Source organism: Lepus europaeus, chromosome 18, assembly GCF_033115175.1.
Source record: "Lepus europaeus isolate LE1 chromosome 18, mLepTim1.pri, whole genome shotgun sequence".
Classification (NCBI taxonomy): Eukaryota; Metazoa; Chordata; class Mammalia; order Lagomorpha; family Leporidae; genus Lepus; species Lepus europaeus.
Window position 1 is genome coordinate 55,249,000 of NC_084844.1, and position 22,703 is coordinate 55,271,702.

The following is a 22,703-nucleotide window of genomic DNA, read 5'->3' on the forward strand; positions in this document are numbered from 1 at the left end:
CTGGCTCCTGGCCTCAGATCAGCCCAGCCCCACCTCTAGGAACCATTTGGAGAGTGAACCAGTGGATGAAAGATTCCTATCTCTCCCTTTCTCTCACCTTACCTCTTGCTCTTTTTATAACTCTGCTTTAACCCAAATAAAATCAGTCTTTAAAAAAAATAAGTATTGAAAAGCATGTTATTTATGCTAACAAAATGGGTTTATTATTGCTATTTTTAAAATGAATAAATAATTTGGGACTGGCGCTGTGGTGTAGTAGATTTAGCTTTTGCCTGCAGGGCCTGCATCCCATATAGGTGCCGATTTGTGTCTTGGCTGCTCCACTTCTGACCCTATGTACATGTGCAAAACTCTCTGGACTCCTCAATAATTTTTTAAAATATAAAGGGATTCCGGGATTCAGAAGTTTGAAAATTGCTGGTATTTCCTCCTTTGACTCTGATCTCTGTATGGGAGGAGCCAGAAACAGGCTCCAGCCCCCTACAGGCTACACAAGGTGATGTCCTTGGAACTGAGGGCAGCAAAGTTAATTCTTCTTCTATTTTTGTTTGTAGGATTCTAAAAGATTTGACGGTATTGACATGGATTTTAAAGAGCTAGCTTATGATGCTCAGAAAACTCCAAATGTAGTGGAAGCCACCAACCAAGCTGGCCTGTACGAAAAGCTGGAGGATATTCAGAGCAGGTGATGTCCGCGGAGCAGGGGGTGTCTGTGGAGGAGGGGGCAAATTCTAGTTTCTGCACATATCCCTTGCTTTGTCTTTGTGTTTGGGTAAAAACAAGTTACCATTTATTTTTAAAAATTATTTATTTATTTTATTTGAGAAGATCTTCCACTAGTTCCACTATGGCTGGGCCAGGCCAAAGCTGGGAGCTGGGAACTCAATCTAGGTCTTGCATGTGGGTGGCTGGAACCCAATTACTTGAGCAATCACTGCTACCTCTCAGGGTGTGCCTTAGCAGGGTGCTGGGAGTTAACCCAAGCACTCCTATATAAGATTCAGGCATCCCAAGAGGAGTCTAAACTACTAGGGCAAATGCCCACCTGTGTATCATTGGTTGACTGTGTCAAGGTCTTGACAGCTTCAAGATGTCTATGCTGGTTTAAATGTATCCTTGTATATGTTTGGAAATACCAACAGGTGTTTTCTTGTGCTAGTTTCTGCTTCCACCCTATCTAGTGCACGTATTTTCACTGGAGTGGTGTGTATGAGTATAGAGCCAGGCATTTTAATCATGAAACACTATGTTCTGTGCCCTCAGATTGTGCCTGTGTGAGAAGGCCCTGGCAGAGTACCTTGACACCAAAAGGCTGGCCTTCCCTCGGTTTTACTTTCTCTCCTCTTCGGATCTGTTAGACATCCTTTCCAATGGCACAGATCCACAGCAGGTAAGCTAGGGGAGTGCCTGTAGAAAGGCCCAGAAAGACTGAAGCTCTCCCAGCTGGAGGGAGTTTCATCCTACTCTTTATGCCTCCTCTAAGAGTGCATTTCAGTTCCGTGTTGCCGCCAACATCATTGCCAACCTCACCACTTTCTTCATTCCTTCTGTTAGTGCTGCTCAGCTTGGCCACCCCAGCCCCCTAAGCTCCCTAAAATATAAATGGAGAAGCTTTGAGGATGGCAAAGGTGCAAGACATTAAGCCCTGATAGAGAATACCTTTGATCTGATTCTGAAGAGAGCCCTAGTGAATAGTGATCCAAAGTGGCAGGTGCATAAAGAGCGAAATTCTGTCCTTGGCAGTAATATAGATGAACCCAGAGGACATGCTGTTAGGGTGAATAATCTGGGCACAAAAAGATAAATACTACATATTCTCATTAAAAGGCAAAAACTAAAATAGTTGATTTCTTAGGAGTAGAGAGTAGAACAGCGGTTTCCAGAGCATTGTAAGGGTGTGTGGTGGGAGACAGAGGTCAGGAGAAGGGAGAGGATAATTAAAAAATAACTGGAGCAGTTGATAGGAATAACTTCTAATGTTCTACAGAACAGTAGGATAACTAAGGTTGACAAGAATCAGTAGTATGTTTCAAAACTGCTAGTAGAGAGGATTTTGAATGATCGCAACCCAAAGAAATGATCGATGTTCAAAGGAATGGATATGCCAATTACCCTGATCTGATCACTACACATTTGTATATACATATTAAAATATCACACTACTCAATAAATAGGTATAGTTATTATCAAAAATAAAAATGTATTTGTATATTTTAAATGATATGTTCTCCATGGAGAAATAAGATTGGAAGTTTTATTAATTGGACATTGAGATGACTTAGTAGAAAATATATGTATATGAGGAGTCCAAAATTTTGGATTCCAGTCTCTGATTTAGCCACTTATTAGCCATGCAGTCCTGGGCATATCGCTTCTGTGAAATAAACTTTCCTCATGTGCAAAATAGTAGAGGCCTACTTTGTTAATACAGTTTTTGTTACTAATTGGAACGCCATTGGTATTGGGAATGACACTCGTAGGCAGTGGTTCTCAAAATTGAGAATGCAACAGAATCACCTAGATGGCTTCTTAAAGCACAGGTTCAAAAACAAAAACAAAAACAAAAACAAAACAACAACAACAAAAACACACAGGTTCCGAGGCACTGCTCCCAATGTTTCTGATCTGGGTGGGGTTTGGACAATTCTCATTTCTAAGAATTTCCTATGTGCTGCTGATGCTGTAGACCTGGGAACTATGCTTTGAGAAACACTGCCATCAACCACTGAGTGTGGGTCTCACAATGATGTCTCCACTGCAGACTCCCATACCTTCCCTCCCTTCTCAACCTAGGGAGACTTCAAACCTTGAAGTCATAGTAGTCCTTTATTTTTTTCTTTAGACTGAGGATATATTGTTAAAACAGTGTTCAGAATTACTTGGATGATTCCATTCCCTCCCTTTGTGTGATTTTGTTATTCACTTGAAATTTGTTTGGGTTCATTTGTTTCTCTTTGCTTTCAATTTAGGGTTTCTCTATCTTGTTGATTTGATGTTTTTAATATGTACTTAGAGTTGCCACTCCTTTCCCTCTCCCTTCCTATCACTACCTCCCCTATATCTGCTGTAAGTAACCAGCTGCATTATTTTCTGGTTTATCGTTCCATTGTTTATATACATAAATGAGCCAATTCATATTTATATTTATTTGTGCATGTGTATTTTACTCCCCCTTTTTTATGCAAAAGGAAGCATGCTGTTTATACTTGTTTTTTATTAACTGATAAATATATATGTATTTTTATACATGTATATACATATAATTTATCAGTTAAAAACAAGTATATATATGTATGTATATGTATATATGTGTATATATATATATATATATATATATATCTCCTGGAAATGACTCGATATCAATTCAAAAATACCTCCCAGAGATACTTCCCTCCTATTTTTATGTTGGCATTATACTCCATGGAATGATAGACCATTGCTTGGCCACAGGTTATCAATATTTTACAGTTATAAATAATGTAAGCTTGATTAACTTTGGACTTTGTATTGTTGGGGGTCTATCCCCCAAGCAAATTCCTAGAAGTATGAATCGTGGGTTAACGGGTAAATACATATGTAGTCTTAATACATATGGCCAAGTTTCCCTAAACAGAAATTGTACTCTTTTACATCAACACCATTATGGATGAGAGTGTTTTCAACAGAGCCCAAAGATGTTACTCATGCACATTTTTTTTTTTTTAAATTTTTGACAGGCAGAGTGGACAGTAGAGGGAGACAGAGAGAAAGGTCTTCCTTTTTGCCATTGGTTCACCCTCCAATGGCCGCCGCGGTAGGCGCGCTGTGGCCGGCGCACCGCGCTGATCCGATGGCAGGAGCCAGGTGCTTCTCCTGGTCTCCCATGGGGTGCAGGGCCCAAGCACTTGGGCCATCCTCCACTGCACTCCCTGGCCACAGCAGAGAGCTGGCCTGGAAGAGGGGCAACCGGGACAGGATCGGTGCCCCAACCAGGACTAGAACCCGGTGTGCCAGCGCCGCAAGGCGGAGGATTAGCCTAGTGAGCCGCAGCGCTGGCTTTTTCTGTGAGATCTTAGTTGAGTTCCCAACTCCTGTCTTAGGCCTGATCCAGATCCAGGCACTTCCAGTAGAAGGGGGTGTTTCTCTCTCTCCCTCTCTCTGTCTACCTCACAATTGAAAAAAAGAAAACAAAGAAAAATAGAGCTTTCATGATCTTTATAAAAATGTTTTCTTCCAGTATGTTTTAAAATAATATTTCTATTCCATTTATCAAATATCAGGATTTTTCTCCTTTTGGGCTCATTGTATTTCCATAAACTGAGAGTGTATTATATACATTACCTTCTCTTTAATCACATCTTTATCTTTTAGTCCATTTTGTTGGCACTCATCAATAATTTCTCATGTTTACCCACCATATTTAATCTTTTGGGTCAATTTAGCCCTTTCATGTTTCTAATGATGTTATAAGCTATGCTATGTCAGTATTAGTATCCCTTTTTTCCCTCTACCTCTGCCTACTCATCTTTCGTCTTTTAAAGAGTTCATGTTTCTTTTGAGAACAAAATTTTTTCAAAATTTTTCCCCATAAATATGTGTATATATTACATATACAGTATATAGATCTGTACAGAGTTGAATAAATAAAGTACACATAAACAACTATTTGAGTCAAAGGAAAAGATTTAAATGTATGTAAACAATGTATAGATACCTATAATTATGCTCTTGCTTGATCTCTTGAGTCCTGTTTTCTCCTTCTATTAAGTTTCAGGATATTTTCATAGGTCCCATATTGTTACTGCTGTTGTTTTGTTTTTGTTTTTCCCCAAAGAAACCATTACTGCTGTTGTTTTAATGCATTGTGCATGAGTATTCATTAAAGGAAGACCCCAGCCATTAAGATATATATATCCCAAATCCATTCTGGCGGTGCCTCCTCAAGGACCCTCACAGTGTACCTGAGTATGCTTGGATGCTTTCTCTGTTCCCCTAAGCTAGCGAGCTGGTTGTTCTACACTGAGTATTACAGGGGCTGGCATTGTGGCGTAGCTGGTAAAGCCATTGCCTGCGGTGCTGACATCTCCTGTGGTGCCGGGTCATGTCCTGACCTCTCTGCTTCTGATCCAACTGCATGCTAGTGTGCCTGAGAATGCTGCAGAAGGTGGCCCAAGTGTTTGGATCCCTGACACCCATGTGGGAGATTTGGATGAGAAGCGCCTGGCTCCTGGCTTCAGCCTGGCCCAGCCCTGGCCATTGCAGCCATCTGGGGAGTGAACCAATGGATGAAAAATCTCTCTGTTTCTCCTCCCCTCCCCGTAACTCTGACTTTCAAATAAATAAATCTTTTAAAAATAAAAATAAATTTAATGTAACAGCTTGGGTACTAGCCATTGAGGGCCCTATGTGTCTATTCAAGAAACTCTACCAGAAGGCAACTTTCTGCTTATTGCCTTTTCAACCTGCTTTTTTTTTTAACCTTGGGACCTCAGTGTGTCTCTGTCCAGCCCCTCTCCCCGCATGACTTCCACAAACACCACTAGAAGAGATATCACAAGATAACGTGCCAGAGAGCAGCCTGGGATATCCAGGCTCCTTGCTTTGGACCCTGTCAATGTTTGTTGGCTACACTGAAGAGGCTGCAACCATGGGGTGGCTTCTTGCACAGACCACTATCACCAGTCTTCCAGGCATGAAGGCATTAGCATCTGTCACCAGAGCATGCTCCATTTATCTCGTATTGCATAATAGTGGGTTGTTTTTTTTTTTTTAGGGAGGTGGGGTGAGGGAGGTTGATGGATCATTTTTTCACTCTTTTTTTTTAAAAAAAAAGATTTATTTATTTATTTGAAAATCAGAGTTACACAGAGATAGGAGAGGCACAGAGAGAGAGAGAGAGAGAGAGAGAGAGAGAGGTCTTCCATCTGCTGGTTCACTCCCCAACTGGCCACAATGGCCAGAGCTGTGCCAATCCAAAGCCAGGAGCCAGGAGCTTCTTCTGGGTCTCCCATGCCGGTTCAGGGGCCCAAGGACTTGAGCCATCTTCCACTGCTTTCCCAGGCCATAGCAGAGAGCTGGATCAGAAGTGGAGCAGCCGGGACTCAAACCGGCACCCATATGGGATGCCAGCACTGTGGGCAGCAGCCTTACCTGCTACACCACAGCACCGGCCCCCATCTTGTCCCTCTAATCTGATGCTGTTCGTAGTAGATCCAGCAGAAAGAACTTAATCAAACCATTGTGGCTCCTTTGGTTTGTAACTAGTACACAGTTCCCACTTGTTTTATAATCCTTTAGTCACTTATATATATGATTTACTCAATTCCCATCCTCTCACCAACACTGTCCTCACAAAGTTCCCTTCTACATGGTTGGCATTCACTATGCTCATCTTTTACAAGAGTTGACACACAGTAGGTCCCTAAACAATTCTAATAAGCCACTTCCTGGGCATGTTCTTCAATTCCTTGGCATGGTTTCCCTTCACAGGTTCAACGTCACCTTTCCAAACTCTTTGACAACATGGCCAAGATGAAATTCCAGCTGGATGCCAGTGAGAAACCAACCACAATCAGTCTTGGCATGTACAGCAAAGAAGAAGAGTATGTGGCGTTCAGTGAGCCCTGTGATTGCAGCGGGCAGGTAGCATGACAGTCCATCCCCCTCCCCTCTCAAGTGTCTGCATTCAGATATGGTCAGCATCAAATCTGGGGATGCTGGCCTTGGGCCAGAGCTGCTGTCCTGCTGTCCATGTCCGGGGACAGCCAGCTTCCCCTGACCGGGACTGACAGTGCAACAAACCTCCAGTACCTTGCTGTCCTCTCTGGGAAGGACATATGTCAACACCCATCTCTCTTCCTTCACCAAAGACATGTGCAGAGAGGAATAAAATGCACATAAATAACTACTTGAGTCAACAAGAAAAAAAGATTTTAAAATGATTAACACCACCAGGAGACATTAACAGGGCAACCCCTGGGGCTCCCTACAGGGGGAATCGGACACATGGACAGCTTCCCCAGGAGAAAATGTCCCTCAAAATCAGCCAATTTCCTGAGATGTTCCCCTCGCTGCACAACTGAATCTCAGAGTCACTTCCTTCCACAGCCATCCCCTTTGGAGAGCCAGCTACCTTCTTGTCCAAATCAAGGAACATGAATCCAGAGACTGGAATCTCCTTTAGCCCCACCACGAAAGTGCAAACCCCTCCTTCCTTACTCCTTATCCTTGCCCTTGTGGTTTCCAGTATAGTTCAGGGTACCAGCTGGTAGAGGATCTTTTACAGTGTTCCACCTTTATCCACATCATCTTGGAAAACAATTCCATACTAGAAAATAATCAGAAGTTCTCAGTGAGATGAGGCTGGCCAGCAGCCCTGGGGCTTGATTTGGATTATGTTCTTTTTGTGGATCCAGAAAGCATTTGGCTGGGAAGTACATCTCCTTCATCTCTCTCCTCAGCCTGAACGAGGGGATAAGCATCCACCGACTTATTTACAGCTATTTACGGCTAGCTCAACCCAGATTTATATTTCCTTGCACAAACTCTGGGCAGCCCTGATGTGCATATTCCAAATGGACTCCAGTTCTCACTCATTATCATCCTGGACTACACAAACAGAACATCTGCCTTCTGTTGGCTGTTGGGGATTGCATCCCATGCCTGCGCTCCATTTTCTTCCCTCACTCAAGCAGAGAGGAAGGAAACATGTGATGTTCACGCCGGCACCTTAGGTACCTCATGTCTAATCCCGAGTTCTTCTTCCAGGTAGAAATCTGGCTGAACCACGTGCTTGCCCACATGAAGGCAACTGTGAGGCACGAGATGACGGAAGGCGTCACTGCCTATGAGGAGAAGCTAAGGGAGCAGTGGCTTTTTGACTACCCAGCCCAGGTATCCACCCGGCGGGACCTTAGTGGGCCCCTACCCTCTGCAGGGCTCCCTCCCTCTGCAACCTCCTTCAGCATGCAGAGGCTTCGGGCCAGCAGACTTGCCATGGGCTTCACAGTCAGGAGGGGCTTCAATCCCAGACAGCTGTGAGGGGTCAGCAAGAGGGAGCAGGGGAAGTGGCAACCATGGAAAGTCAAGGATGGGGACCAATGTTGTGTCTCAATAGGTTAAGCTACCGCCTGTGATGCCACCATCTCATATGAGTGCTAATTTAATCCCAGCTGATCCTATTCTGATCTAGCTCCCTGCTAAAGCACCTGGGAAAGGAATGGAGTATGGCCCAAGTGCCTGGGCCTCTGCCACCCACGTGAGAAACCTGGATGGAGTTCAAGGCTCCTGGCTTCACCCTGGGAGCCCCAGCCATTATAGCCATTTGGGGAGTGAATCAGAAGATGAAAGAGTCTCTCTCTCTCTCTCTCTCTCTTTCAAATAGATAAATAAATATTTAAAGGAAAAAGGAAGTTAAGGATGGTCTATTTTTACCCTCATTGGCTCCAATATGGAGAAATGTGGACAACTCTACTCTTTAATCACCTATTTTGTAACTGCCAAACCACATGCTGAGTACAGGAGATACCAGCAGGGAATAGGACCATGTAACTGGCCATGCTGGAGTTTACAGATTTGTGCGGAACTCAGTCACTTACGAATGTGACTGGTGTGATACTAGGAGAGGCTTGGGGTTCACTGGAAGAGTGTAGCTAGGTAGCAGGGGCTGGGTACCCCCTCACTTATGATACACCATTCAAACTAAAATTTGAAATAGGAGGGAGCAAACTACAAGTGGAGGAGGGTTGGCCTTGTAGTGCGGCAGGTGACACTGCAGCTGGAGATGTCCATATCTGATATCAGAATGCTGGGTTGTGTCCCAGTTACTCTGTTTCTGATCCAGCTTCCTCCTAGTATGTCCTGGGAGGCAGCAGATGACGGCTCAAGTGCTTGGGTCCCTACCACCCATATGGGAAACTTGGATGAAGTTCTAGGCTCCTGGCCTTGGCCTGGCCCAGCCCTGGTTGTCATGGGCATCTGGGGAGTAACCAGCACATGGAGACTTTCTCTCTCTCTCTCTCTAAAAGAAAATAAACAAATGAATTTTAAAAATAAAAGTTAAGGGGAAGAATAATCAGGCATGGGGAAGAATATGGATAAAGACTCAGAAGCAACAGATCACATGATGAATTTGATGAACAGAGAGAAACTCAATGTGACTGAAGCAAGAGTAGAGGAAAGACCAAGAGAGCAGATAGCGTCTAGAAGAGAAATTAGAAGCCGGGTCTATGGAACCATGTTAAGGAGTCTGACTTGATTCTAGGGTATATCTGAATTCCTTACATGGTTCTCAGGAGGGTCATAAGATAGTGTAACAAGACATAGCAGATGTCAGCAAGAATTTTAAAAATTGACTGTGGCTGCCATAAACCACTCCTGCTTTCCCTCAACAATGGGTAGTACTAATTGTTATCCTTAGAGTTGCAGATATCTGATAGTAATCAAAGCCACAGCAGTAGATAAGTTTGAGATTGCCATTGCAAAGTAGGTAGAAGGAAATGAGAATGTACAACAAATGCTTTAAGGTATTAGGGTTTTTTAAAGATTTATTTATTTATATGACAGGCAGTTACTGAGAGAGAGAGAGAGACAGAGACAGAGCTTCCATCCTCTGATTCATTCCCCAAATGACCACAACAACCAGGGCAAGGCCAATCTGAAGTCAGGAGCCAAGAATTCCCTCCAGATCTCTCTCGTGGGTGACAGGGGCACAAGCACTTGTGCCATCTCCTATTGCTTTTCCAGGCATATTAGTAGGGAGCTGGATGGGAATCAGAGCAGCCAGGGTTTGAACTGGAGCTCTGATGTGGGATGCCAGTGTTGCAGGTGGCAGTTTTACCCACTGGACCACAATGCTGACCCCTAAGCTTACAGGTTTTTAAAAATTTAAACTAGTAAAAATGCTGTAGACAAGCAAAGTATGTGCCACAGATATTGAACAGTAGCTCACTCTTTTTTTTTTAATTTTATTTATTTATTTGTTTATTTATTTATTTATTTTGACAGGCAGAGTTAAACAGTGAGAGAGAGAGAGACAGAGAGAAAGGTCTTTCTTCCGTTGGTTCACCTCCCAAATGGCCACTACGGCCGGCGTGCTACGCCGATCCGAAGCCAGGAGCCAGGTGCTTCCTCCTGGTCTCCCATGTGGGTGCAGGGCCCTAGCACTTGAGCCATCTTCCACTGCCTTCCTGGGCCACAGCAGAGAGCTGGACTGGAAGAGGAGCAACTGGGACAGAATCCGGCACCCCAACTGGGACTAGAACCCGGGGTGCCGGCGCCGCAGGCGGAGGATTAGCCTAGTGAGCCGCGGCGCTGGCCAGAACAGTAGCTCACTCTATTAAAAGCCTCAGACCACAGAGGTTCCAAAACAGAGCCCAAGTAGATTGCTGTTGAGATGCTCAGTCTCCATACTGCTACCCTCCAGAGCCCAGGAAAGCCACTGCCTTCGGAAGTAAAAACTGAGTGATCAGTGCAGTCATTTATAGAAGCCACAGATTGACCAAAGTAAATCTTTGGTTGATACATTTTTCAAGAGAAGAAAGTGCTCTCTCCACCCCGCCCTGCCTTGTGTTGTAACCGCTTCACATATCCAAGGACTTAGAGCAAAATAGAGCATATGGTTCACTTAGTCAATGCTGGAGGAGGGAGTTGCAAGTAAGGAGCAATGTCACCCACACAATTACATCCTGAGCCCTTCAGTGCAATGAGTGGGCGGGCTGGTTGGAAACGGGCATGGTGACAGCTTTACTAAGTGACTCCTGGTGCCACAGGTGGCCCTGACCTGCACTCAGATCTGGTGGACGACAGAAGTGGGCATTGCATTTGCCAGGCTGGAAGAGGGCTATGAGAACGCCATGAAGGACTACTACAAGAAGCAAGTGGCCCAGCTCAAAACACTCATCAGCATGCTGATTGGCCAGCTGTCCAAGGGGGACCGGCAGAAGATCATGACCATATGCACCATCGATGTGCATGCTCGGGACGTCGTAGCCAAGATGATTGCTCAGAAGGTGGGTCCTGAGTGTCCAGAGGTGTTCCTCTTTGTCAGCAGCCACACCTTGGGAGTCTCTGGCATACAGCCAAAGCCTGGAAGCCCCAGGGACTGCACCACACTGACCAGACAATGGGCAGAGGACCATGGTGGCTGCTCCTACCTTGTAAACCTCCTCCAGCAGAGCAGTGTATACATAATCCCCGAAATGACAGCTAGACTTGGGATTTTTCAACTGTATGATCATGCAATAGCTATTGAATGCAGTAAAAACTGAATTTTTAGTGCAGTATTCTAGAAATTACATGATATGTTCAATACTTTTTTTATATATAAAATGGGCTTTATAGATAATTTTTTTCCCAACTGTAGGCTAATGTATGTGATCTGAGTAGTCTAAGGTAGTCTGTGCTATGCTATTTAGTAGGTTAGGTGTATTAAATGCATTTTTGATTCACAATATTTTCAACTTTGGAGTTTGGATAAAACTCCAAAGAGCCTTTGTAATCAGGGTAGCTTGTGCTTTCTGTGCTGTGGTATTGACAGCATGCGGCACCCTTGTGCAGCAGATAACGCCCATGTTATCCACAGCTCATGTGTCCTGTGGCCTCTAGGTGTGGGGGGTGGCACCTGCTTCCTGTTGAGCACAATGATCCACCTCCGACTCTTCCACTCTCTCTTTAGGTGGACAATGCCCAGGCTTTTCTCTGGCTGTCCCAGTTACGCCACCGTTGGGATGATGAGACCAAACACTGCTTTGCCAACATCTGTGATGCCCAGTTTCTGTATTCTTATGAGTACCTGGGAAACACACCTCGCCTGGTGATCACACCTTTGACTGACAGGTGAGCACTAATGTCAACCACTGCCAACCCTTCTGCCCTCTGGTTCAGGCCATCCAGTGGTCTTCCAAGGTCAAGATCACCATCACCTGTTATTTGCCCACAGAGGCACAGGGAAAGGATCTGACTCAACAGAAGCACCCATAAAATAGAAAGGAGGTAGGGCAGGGGTCTTCTGGGAACACACTTAAGAGCAAATAAATGAGCTATGACTTTTTGAGGAATCACTAGTCAGTCATGCATACCCAGATTCCAAAACCAGCTCTAACATATTCCAGCTGTTTGACTAAGAATATAGTCAACCTAGTTTTTGGTTCCCCCACCTATGAAATGATTTTTGTGAGGATAAAAGACAGTAATGCTTACAAAGAGTTTAGTATGTTAGAAGTATGCAGTGATTGATCCTTATCATTATTTGCTTCTCCATCAGTTGATCAACCAGCCAGTGCATTTATTTAGCACTTCTCACTCTGGGAATACAAAGATACAAGCAAGGACATCCCAGTGATTAAGGAGTTGCTGACAATGTCTTAGGGAGACACATTCCCTTTTCATTCATATGAATGCATGTGACAGTGAATTAATAACTGAAACATTCCCTGCCCTTACACTTCCGTTCTTGTGAGGTGGCTGCCTGGCCACAGGACACATAAGGCTGTGGATAACATAGATGTTGTATGTAGATAAAAATTTAAATAGCTCAAAGGGAAAAGGTACAAGTTCCTGGTGTACCAAGCCATATGTAGGGTACCAAGTCATATGATACAAATTTCCAAGTAAGTGACCCAGCAGTAAGTTCTCTGAGCACAGAAGGTCCCACTCACAGTGGGAGGAAGAGGATTGAGAAAGCTTCAGGGAAGAGATGGTGTCTGATCTGAAACTTGAAGGAGGCATTGTATGGCAGTAGGATTTCAGTAGTTTATAAGACTGCTGTCAGTATGTCCTTGAAACTGTAGAGAAATCTGTTCACATCCCACTTCTTCTATTAACAGCATCTGTAATAACCATTCATTGTTAAGGTGATCAGGGGGGCGGGCATTTACCCCCACAGTTAAGATGTGGTTGAGACACCCACATCCCATATCAGTGTGCCTGGGTGCAAGTCCTGGCACCATCCTGATTACAGCTTCTTGCCCATGTGCACTCTGGTAGGCAGCAGTGATGGCTCAAGTAGTTGGGCTTCTGCCATTCACATGGGAGACGAGGATTGAGTTCCTGGACTCTAGCTTTGACCTATCCCTGTCCCAGCTATTGTAGGCATTTGGGAAGTGAACTAGCAGATGGGGAATATCTTTCTTTCCTTCTTTTTCTCTCAGATTTACTTAAAATGTGGTCTGGATCCCCAAAAGTGAGAGAACTAAAGATGACTATTCCTGGAAAATGGAATACTGAGGATGAAGTCAGGAAGATGGGAGAACTCAGGATTCATTCCTGGAAGAGGGAGTGCAAAGCCTCTGGACTTTGGGGGAGGGAGTCAGCCATCATGTAGTCAGACCAGAGAGTTTGACAAACCCATTCCTTATTCAGCAAATACTGATAAACTACTGAAATTGTTTTTATCAAAGGAGTAAGATGATGAAAACTATGCTTAATGAAGATTGATCTGACAATAGAACATGGGCAAGGGAGCAGGAGGGTAGGCCAATAAGGGCATGGTCCTCATGAGAGATGATTTAATTCTGCTGGGATTTCTGTACACCCTGCTAGGAGCTGGTGCCCTTTCCCTGTGATGCCATTGAACACTAAATCTCTTCTCCAAAAGACTTTCATGTCTGAGTGGCCAGCTCACAGAAATAAATGGCTGGAAATAAATGAAGAGATCGTCATAAATTGTGAAGGTTAGAATGGCCAGACAGAACCTGTGCTGTCTTTTCCCTTAATTTTCTCTCAGCCTATTTTAAGTGGTATCACTTGTCTTTTGGTCAGATCCACACATCTCTTTCCAGATGTCTGATAAATATTTACTAATTAGGTCAATTGTAATCACAAATGCATAGAATATGGGAAACCCAAAGCCCTTGAAAAGCCCAACACCATCCATAGATTAAGACTTTGTGGCCAGCGCCATGGCTTAACAGGCTAATCCTCAGCCTTGCGGCGCCGGCACACAGGGTTCTAGTCCCGGTTGGGGCGCCGGATTCTGTCCCAGTTGCCCCTCTTCCAGGCCAGCTCTCTGCTATGGCCCAGGAAGGCAGTGGAGGATGGCCCAAGTGCTTGGGCCCTGCACCCGCATGGGAGACCAGGAGAAGCACCTGGCTCCTGGCTTCGGATCAGCGCGGTGCACTGGCCGCAGCGGCCATTGGAGGGTGAACCAACGGCAAAAAGGAAGACCTTTCTGTCTGTCTCTCTCTCTCACTATCCACTCTGCCTGTCAAAAAAAAAAAAAAAAAAAAAAAAAAAAAAAAAAAAAAGACTTTGTGACTTATCTTCCCCCAAGTTTTTTCATTTCTTTAGTTCTGTTCACCACCCAGCCTGGGAAGCTCTGCCACCTAGAGTCCCATTCAAACCACTCCCCTTTCACTCTTGCATCTGTGTTTTAGTAGGGGACCCTGTAGAGTCATGTCACTATTTCCAGTGGTTCTTCATTTCACCTAGACTAAAAGCTGAACTCCTCATAGGCCTTGGTAGTTCCTATCAACTTCCCTGGTGCCTCACTCCCTGTCCTCCACATGGCCTCTTTACCATCTCTTTGACCACTTGAAGTTCATTGCAGCTTAGAGTCCTCACACACATGCTTCCCTCTGCATAGAATGCCCTTCCCCAGTCTCTGTTCCATGGTTACCTTCTCATCCTTAAGTTCTAGTCTCAGTTCTGAGGGCCTTGCCCAATTACTCTTTCTAAAAGACAACCTCTCAACTCCTGCCACCACACACACCCAGTAGATAATCCTAATAGCTCCCCCTGTTTATCTTCTTTCCGGCACCCTCTCTGTTCTGAAACCAACTTGTTCATTTATTTGCTTACTTGCTAGCTATGTGCATCCCCATTGTGAACTGGGACCTTTTTCTGCCCTGTTGGCTGCTATATCACTAGCACTTAGTGGATTTTGCATACGAAAGCTCCAGATCAAAATAACAGACAGAATTGAGGAGGGACATTAAATAAGGGAAGGATCTGTGTCTTGGCTCTCAGAGAGGAAGGAACAGGTACACTGTCCTTTGTTCTTAGCTGGGAAGCCACTACCTCCATACCCCAACTTAAAACAAAAGGCAGATAACACCTGTTGAAAAGGAGGTGCAGATCTGTCTGCAGCTGGGGTGGTAAAGGCAGCAGTTACTCCGGGTAGGGGAGAGTTGGAGTGTTAAGGTTTTACCTGGTCTTTACTTGAGCCCAGTCAGTTGGATGGGCTCTTCCAATGTGTGTTGAAGTAAAAATTTTCCCATCTCCAACTGCATTCAAGTTGAGCCCTTTCAAGTGTCTTTGTCTTTATGAGGCTTCTCTGTAACACATCCATTAGCACAGAGGAAATCTGAGGCAGAATTCCTTTTGCAACGAGTTTTTCTACTCGCCTTGCAATCTGAGCGAATAGTTTGGGACTTTATCTCTCTTGAAACAGAATAATGAAGCCATTATGTAGTTGAAAGGTTTGATTAATGTCTGCCTCCCACTCTAGACTATTTGATAACCTCGTTCCATGATAACGTTTACTTTTTTAAAAAAAGATGCATTTGTTTGAAAGGCAAAGTGATAGAGAGAAGGAGAGACAGACATAGAGATAGAGATGATAGAGAGAGACAGAGATAGAGAAACAGAGAGATCTTCCATCCACTGGTTCACTCCTCAAATAGCCACAATGGCTAGGACTGGACCAGGCTGAAGCCAAGAGCCTAGAACTCCATCTAGATCTCCAATATGGGTGGCAGGGGCCCAAGGACTTGACCATCGTCTGCTGCTTTCCCAGGCACAATAGCCGGAAGCTGGATCAAAAGTGGAGCAGCGGGGTCTCCAACCAACACTCTGCTATAGAATGCCATCATTGCAGGCAGCAGCTTAGCTCACTGCACTACAATGCTGGCTCCCATAGTATGTTCTTTGATTTGTTCCCTGTGCTTTTCTCAGGACCTAGTACTGCCTTTGGCACACAATAGGCATCTGAGAAATGTTCCTTGAGTGAACGCAGTGAAAGGATATCTGAGACTCCGTTATATACATAGCTTCCCCATACCTTCCAGAATATTTTGTTTATTTCCACTGATATTATTCTGAGTAATAAAAAGTACCAGACTTTTCTTTCCCTGGGTGTTTGCATGTGCCCATGAATTGAAGAAGATAATTATCTCGTTTAGATTTAGAGGTCTCTTGTATACTAATGCCAAATGCCTTATACAAGGGAAAGGTAAAGTTTTGACACTGAATTATTTCTAAAACAGGGATTTATCGCCTACTCTGTGAAATGATGCAAATAAGAACTTGAAAGGAAGATTTGCTGCAAATAACAGTGACTACTAAGTAGACCTTGACCTTGCTTTGCACATGAGATGCCTTTCTGACAAAGTAGTATATAGTTGAATGTTTACATGGCAGATTCTATTTTCTCATTGACTTCCATTATTATCTCAAGAAATGTTTTTGCACAGAAAAAATTGGCCTCCACATAGAAAATCACATTTTAAAGAGCATTCAGCCATTGCCGGTGTGCAGCCTGAGTACATTTAATTCTCTCCTGCCAAAAGAATTAATCAAATGGACAATTGATCCGTACAACCTTTGCACATTCATTAAAAGCACACCCATATTACAGTACATTCGACTGATTATGCCTATTTCTTTGGAATTTCCCACTGCCCGGATGGGACTTGAATGCATAAGTAGGCACAATGGCTGAGCCATTGTTGCAGGTCTTTGGCACAACCTGAGTTGAAGAACTAAGTGGAAATATTTTTTCAGGCTGAACAAAAGCAATTCTCATAACTCGCTTCCGAACCTTTGGATGATATCCTCCCCTTGCCTGCCCTTCCCTCCCCTTCACACAGAAATGCCCTTTTCTGCCCTGAGCTGTGTTAAGTACTGTTTTAATCAAATGCTTATCAATTTTGAGTACTTCTTAATTTCTCAGGAACTACTCCAGTTAGGTGAGATATAATTGATGCAAGACGCTTTGAAGGTGACTAGACAAGGACACAACTCACAAAAGACATACACTTTCTTTAGAAGGCCTTCTCTGATATTTTTGTTATAGAAAATTTTGAAACCATAATAATCTATAAAACAAAATAAAAATCACCCACGCATAACCATCATTAATATTTAATTGTTTCCTACTACATGTGGATTTTGAGAAATGAAACTGAGATCATGTGCTGTATATAAAATTTTATCAATTGCTTGTTTTTACTTAACACTATATTCTGTAAAATTCTTCTAAAATACTTTAATAGACCGAAGTACAACCTATTTGCAAGTATCCCATAAATATATGTATCATAATCATATCTTGGGGTATTTAAATTATATTTAAGTTTTAACTATTAAAAATAAAGCTACATGAACTAACTTACATGTAACTTTTTGATCAGATTTCTTATTATTTCCCTAGGGTGGATTCCAAGAATCAAGCTAATTAGATGATACATACTTAGAAATTGTTCCTGAAACAAAATGCTGTTCCCACTCTCACTAGAAGTTTATGAAAGTGTTCACTGTACAATTCTGATCAGCACTAAATATCACCATTAAAATGTTTATTAATTTTATTAGCCAAAATTGTGTCTTGTTTGGATTTGGACATCCTTCATCATTCACAGGCGGGAGCATTTTAGTGGGTTCATTGGCTAATAGATTTTCTTTTCCTCTGAACTATTTGTCATCATCATTTTCATTTCTCTCCTGGGTGTTATTTTATTACTTTTATACTCAGAAAGTCCCTGCTTGAGTTAGGCATTTGGCCTAGCAGTTAAGATACAATTCAGGATGTCTGCATCCCACATCACAGTACCTGGGTTCCTTTCCTGGCTCTGGCTCCTTAACTCCAGCTTCCTGCTAAGGCAGACCCCAAGAAGCAGCAGTGATGGCTTAGGTAATTGGGTCCCTGCCACCTACATGGCAGACTTAGATTAAGTTCAGCCTGGCCCAGCCCTGGCTGTTGAGGACATTTTCAAAGTGAACCAGTGAATAGAGGCTTTCTCTCTCTCTTAAATATATCTATGTCTGTCTCAAATAGATGAACAAAATTTTTTAAAAAAATAAACATAAAGAGGCCGGCGCCGTGGCTCATTGGGCTAATCCTCTGCCTTGCGGCGCTGGCACACCGGGTTCTAGTCCCTGTCGGGGTGCCGGATTCTGTCCCGGTTGCCCCTCTTCCAGTCCAGTTCTCTGCTGTGGCCAGGGAGTGCAGTGGAGGATGGCCCAAGTGCTTGGGCCCTGCACTCTCATGGGAGACCAGGAGAAGCACCTGGCTCCTGGCTTCGGATCAGCGCGGTGCGCCGGCCGCAGCGCGCCAGCCGCGGCAGCCATTGGAGGGTGAACCAATGGCAAAGGAAGACCTTTCTCTCTGTCTCTCTCTCTCTCTCTCTCACTGTCCACTCTGCCTGTCAAAAAATTAAAAAATTTAAAAAATTAAAAAAAAAATAAGGGAATCACTGTGCACCTACTCCCCACCTAGGATCTCTGTCCTTAATGTGTTGTACTATGCGAATTAATGGTAAACTACCACTCAAACAGTACTCTATATTTTGTGTGTCTGTATTGGTGCAGTCTGTTGAAATCTTTACTTAGTATATACTAAGTTGATCTTCTGTATATAAAGATAATTGAAAATGAATCTTGATGAAGAATGGGATGGGAGAGGGAGTGGGAGATGGGATGGTTGCTGGTGGGAAGGATGTTATGGGGGGGAAAGCTACTATAATCCAAAAGTTGTACTTTGGAAATTTATATTTATTAAATAAAAGTTGAAAAAATTGCTGGCTTTTCAGGCAAAAAAAAAAAGTACTGTTTGAGTACTAGTGATAACATTAATTCACATTGTACAACACATTAAGGACATGTCATAGATGGACCTCACTCTGTCCAATACACCTGTAATGATTGGCTGCAAGTTTTTGTGTTAACATCACTTTTGTTTTCAACACTCTTGGGTGGATACATACGAGGGGAATTGTTGAGTGCTGAGACATAACAATTGTGTTTAACTTTTTAAGAAACTGCCAATCTGTTGGTGACATATTGTGGTGGCATCATATTACATTTGCACAAGTGACATATGAGGACACCTGCTTCTCCACATCCTTGCCAGCATTTATCATAGTCTGTCTTATTTATTACGGCCAATTTGGCAGACGTGAGCTGGTATCTCATCTGGGTTTTAATTTGCATTTTCCTGAGGTTAATGATGTTGAGCAACTTTTGACATGTTTGTTAATCATTGATATATCTTCTTCAGTGTAATTCTGTTCATCTCTGTTACTCATTGTGTGATTGGCTGTCTTATTATTATTGAGTTGTGAGAGTCCTTTGTATATTCTGAGTATATTGAATGTGTTTGTAAGTAATTTATCTTTTTTAAGATTTTTAAAAATTCATTAATATATTTATTTGAAATGTAGAGTTACAGAGATAAGGGGAGACAGAGAAAAAGGTTTCCTGTTCACTGGTTCACTCCCCAAATGGTCGCAATGGCTGGTGCTGGGCCAATCCAAAGCCAGAAACCAGGAGCTAGGAGCTTCTCCTGCTCTTCCATGCAGGTGCATGGGCCCAAGCACTTGGGCCATCTTCTGTTTTCCCAGGCCATAGCAGAGAGCTGGATTGGAAAAGCAGCAGCTGGGACATGAACCAGCGCCCATATGGGATGCCATTGCCATAGGCAGAAGCTTAGCCTACTATGCCATAGCTCCGACACCAAGTATTTTATCTTTTCATTTTGTTAATGGTATTTTCTGAAATACAAAAGTTCTGAACTTTGATGAGGTCCAATTTATTGATTTTTATCTTATAGACTATGTTTTTCAGATTGTAGATAAGACATCATTGCATAATATCATAATATCATTATATCTATAATTTTCCATTGGAAGATAGGGGCATATTTATTTTTGCATATTTACCTTCCATTCTGCCCATTTACTGCCCAATGTTATGAATTCTAAGAACTTTATTCTACTGAGTCTTCTACATCACTTCTAGAATTTCTAACCATATTAGAGACATCAAAATAATTCAAAGCAACCATAAGTGCTCAAGTTAAACACTAGTCCTGCTGTTATTTTTGTTGGAGCATGTGGGAGACTTCAAAAAGTCCTGTGGAAAATGGAATTAGAAGATAAGCTTAGTTTTGGAGGTGCAAAACAATTTTTTAAATCCATATGTAGTTCTTTTTTCTTTTTTATATTTACTTACTTGTTTGTTTATTTGAAAGGCAGAGTTACAAAGAGAGAGAGCAGGAGAGACAGAGAAAGAGACAGATATTCCATCTACTAGTTCACTCCCCAAAAGGCAACAATGGCTAGGACTGGGCCAGGCTGAAGCCAGGAGCCAGGAGCTTCTTCCAGGTCTCCCACATGGATGTCCATGGCCCAAGCATTCAGGCTGTCATCCACTGCTTTCCTAGGCACATTAAGCAGGAGCTATATCAGAAGCAGAGCTGCCAGATACTCAAACCAGGCACTATTCAATATGGAATGCCAATGATGCAAGCAGCAGGTTGAACCACTGTGCCACAACTCCAACCCCCAGGAAGTGAATTTTGTTGAGAACCTGAATGGGCTTGCAAGTGAGTTAATTCATCATCAAAATCTTCTGAAAGGAATCCAGTCTACCTGACACCTTGATTTTTGTTGTGTGAGAGCCAAAACAAAGAGCCATCTGGTCTTCTGAACCACAAAACTGTGAAATAAACAAAATGGGTATTGGGGCTGGAGTTATACAGTGGGTCAAGCCATTGCTTGGGACACTCACATCCCATATAGGATTGCCTGGGATCAAATCCAGTCCCCACTTCTGATCTAGCTTCTTGTTAAAGTGCCTGAGAGGCAGAAGGTGATGGCCCAACAATTTGGATTCCTGCCAGTCACATGGGAGATCCAGATGGGGTTCCAGGATCATAGCTTTGGCCTGGTGCAACCCTGGCTGTATCAGGCATATGGTAAATGAATTAGCAGATGAAAAATCCCTCTCTGTCTCTTCCTCTCTGTTGCTCTTCCTTTCAAACACATAATTTTTTAGAACAAATGCCTGGTCATGTTTTCCCTAGCAGTAGAAAATTAATTATAAACCAACTGTGGTTTCACCAATTCTGAAATGGTCCAGACCCCATCTCTGTGACAGCCATAAGCTGTTCATTGCTGAAATCAAGATATAGCATCCCTGATATTTTCTTTATCTGGCAACTGAATAACTATGTCACAAAAAGCTACATTTCGTGTATTTATTACCTCCAAAAATAATACCTTGAAAATGGACTGGCTTTGTACTTTTCAAGGTCCTTTCAAATCTCTTGTCTCATCAGAACCTGGCAGGACAGATAAGAACAGAATCTGTAGAAACCATTTGCCCAAAGAAAACAAGACTAATTTTGGCTCAAAGCTACGAAGGCCTTTCAAACAATTGGAACCAGTCAACAGTGTAAAGGGCTGCCTTCTAGGATAAACCGTGATTTGCTGGAAGAAAAGGCAATGTGATCATATCTGAAGGATTTAATGGGAGAGAGCTTGGCATGGTTAGAGAGTCAAACAGCTTCACCTCTGAGGTCTCCTCCAATACTAAGATTCTGAGTTCCCACTGGAACCAAATTAAACTGACCCATAATCCACATTGCTCAGTCAGGGACTCTTCCTAAAAGAAACCTTTCCATGTTCACAATTGCCATTTGCACTGGCAGCGGTAAATTTACCTAAGTTCCTTCGTACAAGGAAAATACTATGTGATATACCTTAACGATACCTTTTCTTTGAAGCACAGAATTTTTAGTAGCTTGGCCACATCTCACAGATGCTTCTTAGGTGAATGCAAGATTTGCAGTTCTGTCTTTGCCTGACATTGCTGTTGCATGACCTCTTGACCCACATTAGAAATCAGAAGCAACGAGGAGCTGGCTTGGGTGTTTAAAGAGATGGACATTGTAGGAAGAGGGAATCCTAAGGCAAGGATGTGCCTGAAGAACTAGGACATCCTGCAGGCTCAGTATCCCACACTTGGTGGCCACCTCTCCTAGGACAGTGGGAAGCACGGCTTATCTCTTGTCTTAATGTTTTTCCCCTGGTCTGAGATAAAGCCCCAATGACCCTACCTCAGTTATTAGAACTCACGAGAAAGCCCACTTTTCCTCCCTGAGCCTCGCAGTCTGGCTATATGTAAAACAGGAGGGATGGTTTTGTTGACTTTAGAACTCTCTTCCAGCTCTCCAATTCTATTATCAATGGGAAAAAAAAAATATATATATATACACTATTTTAACATTTCTCCTACCCTCCCCCTCCCCCTAGTAGATGGAAGCTCAAAAAGAGATTGACACCTGACTTCAAGAAATTTTTAAAGAGATTCTTGCATTTTTAGATGAGAATTCTGGGGTGTGTGTGTGTGTGTGTGTGTGTGTGTTTAGAACCACCTTACACTTCTGGGAGTTCCAGTTCCTTTAGAATCCAGCAGCTTCAGAAGCATGGAATTGCCCTCTGTCCACAGAGAGGCAGCCATTGGACAGGAAGGGGCAGAGAGGACGGAGGTGAGCTGAATTGTCTGGGGGCCATGGGGACTCTGCTCATACAGGCAGCTGCCTTTTCTCCTTGGAGGTACAGGGCTGTGACACGCAGTTCTAACAGAAGCCTGGAGCTGGGAGAGGTAAAAAGCATGGGACCAGGCTGGAGTCAGGAACTCAGCACCCTGGAGGACAGGTGCAGTTAAAGAAACACATAAGACTCTAAGAAGATCTAGCTGTGAGTGTTTAAGAGAGGTGAAAAGTG

General features: G+C 43.2%; 1 protein-coding gene across 1 annotated transcript in view; it reads left to right on the plus strand.

The window, feature by feature from the left end:
- The window catches only part of DNAH9 (dynein axonemal heavy chain 9), a 359,765-nt gene that overhangs the window by 93,536 nt on the left and 243,526 nt on the right, over nt 1-22,703 (plus strand). Inside the window, exons 21-26 of the mRNA XM_062215967.1 lie at nt 555-685; nt 1,264-1,390; nt 6,469-6,621; nt 7,747-7,872; nt 10,749-10,988; nt 11,654-11,814. Of these exons, the coding sequence (XP_062071951.1) occupies nt 555-685; nt 1,264-1,390; nt 6,469-6,621; nt 7,747-7,872; nt 10,749-10,988; nt 11,654-11,814 (938 nt within the window). The remainder of the gene's footprint in view (nt 1-554; nt 686-1,263; nt 1,391-6,468; nt 6,622-7,746; nt 7,873-10,748; nt 10,989-11,653; nt 11,815-22,703) is intronic.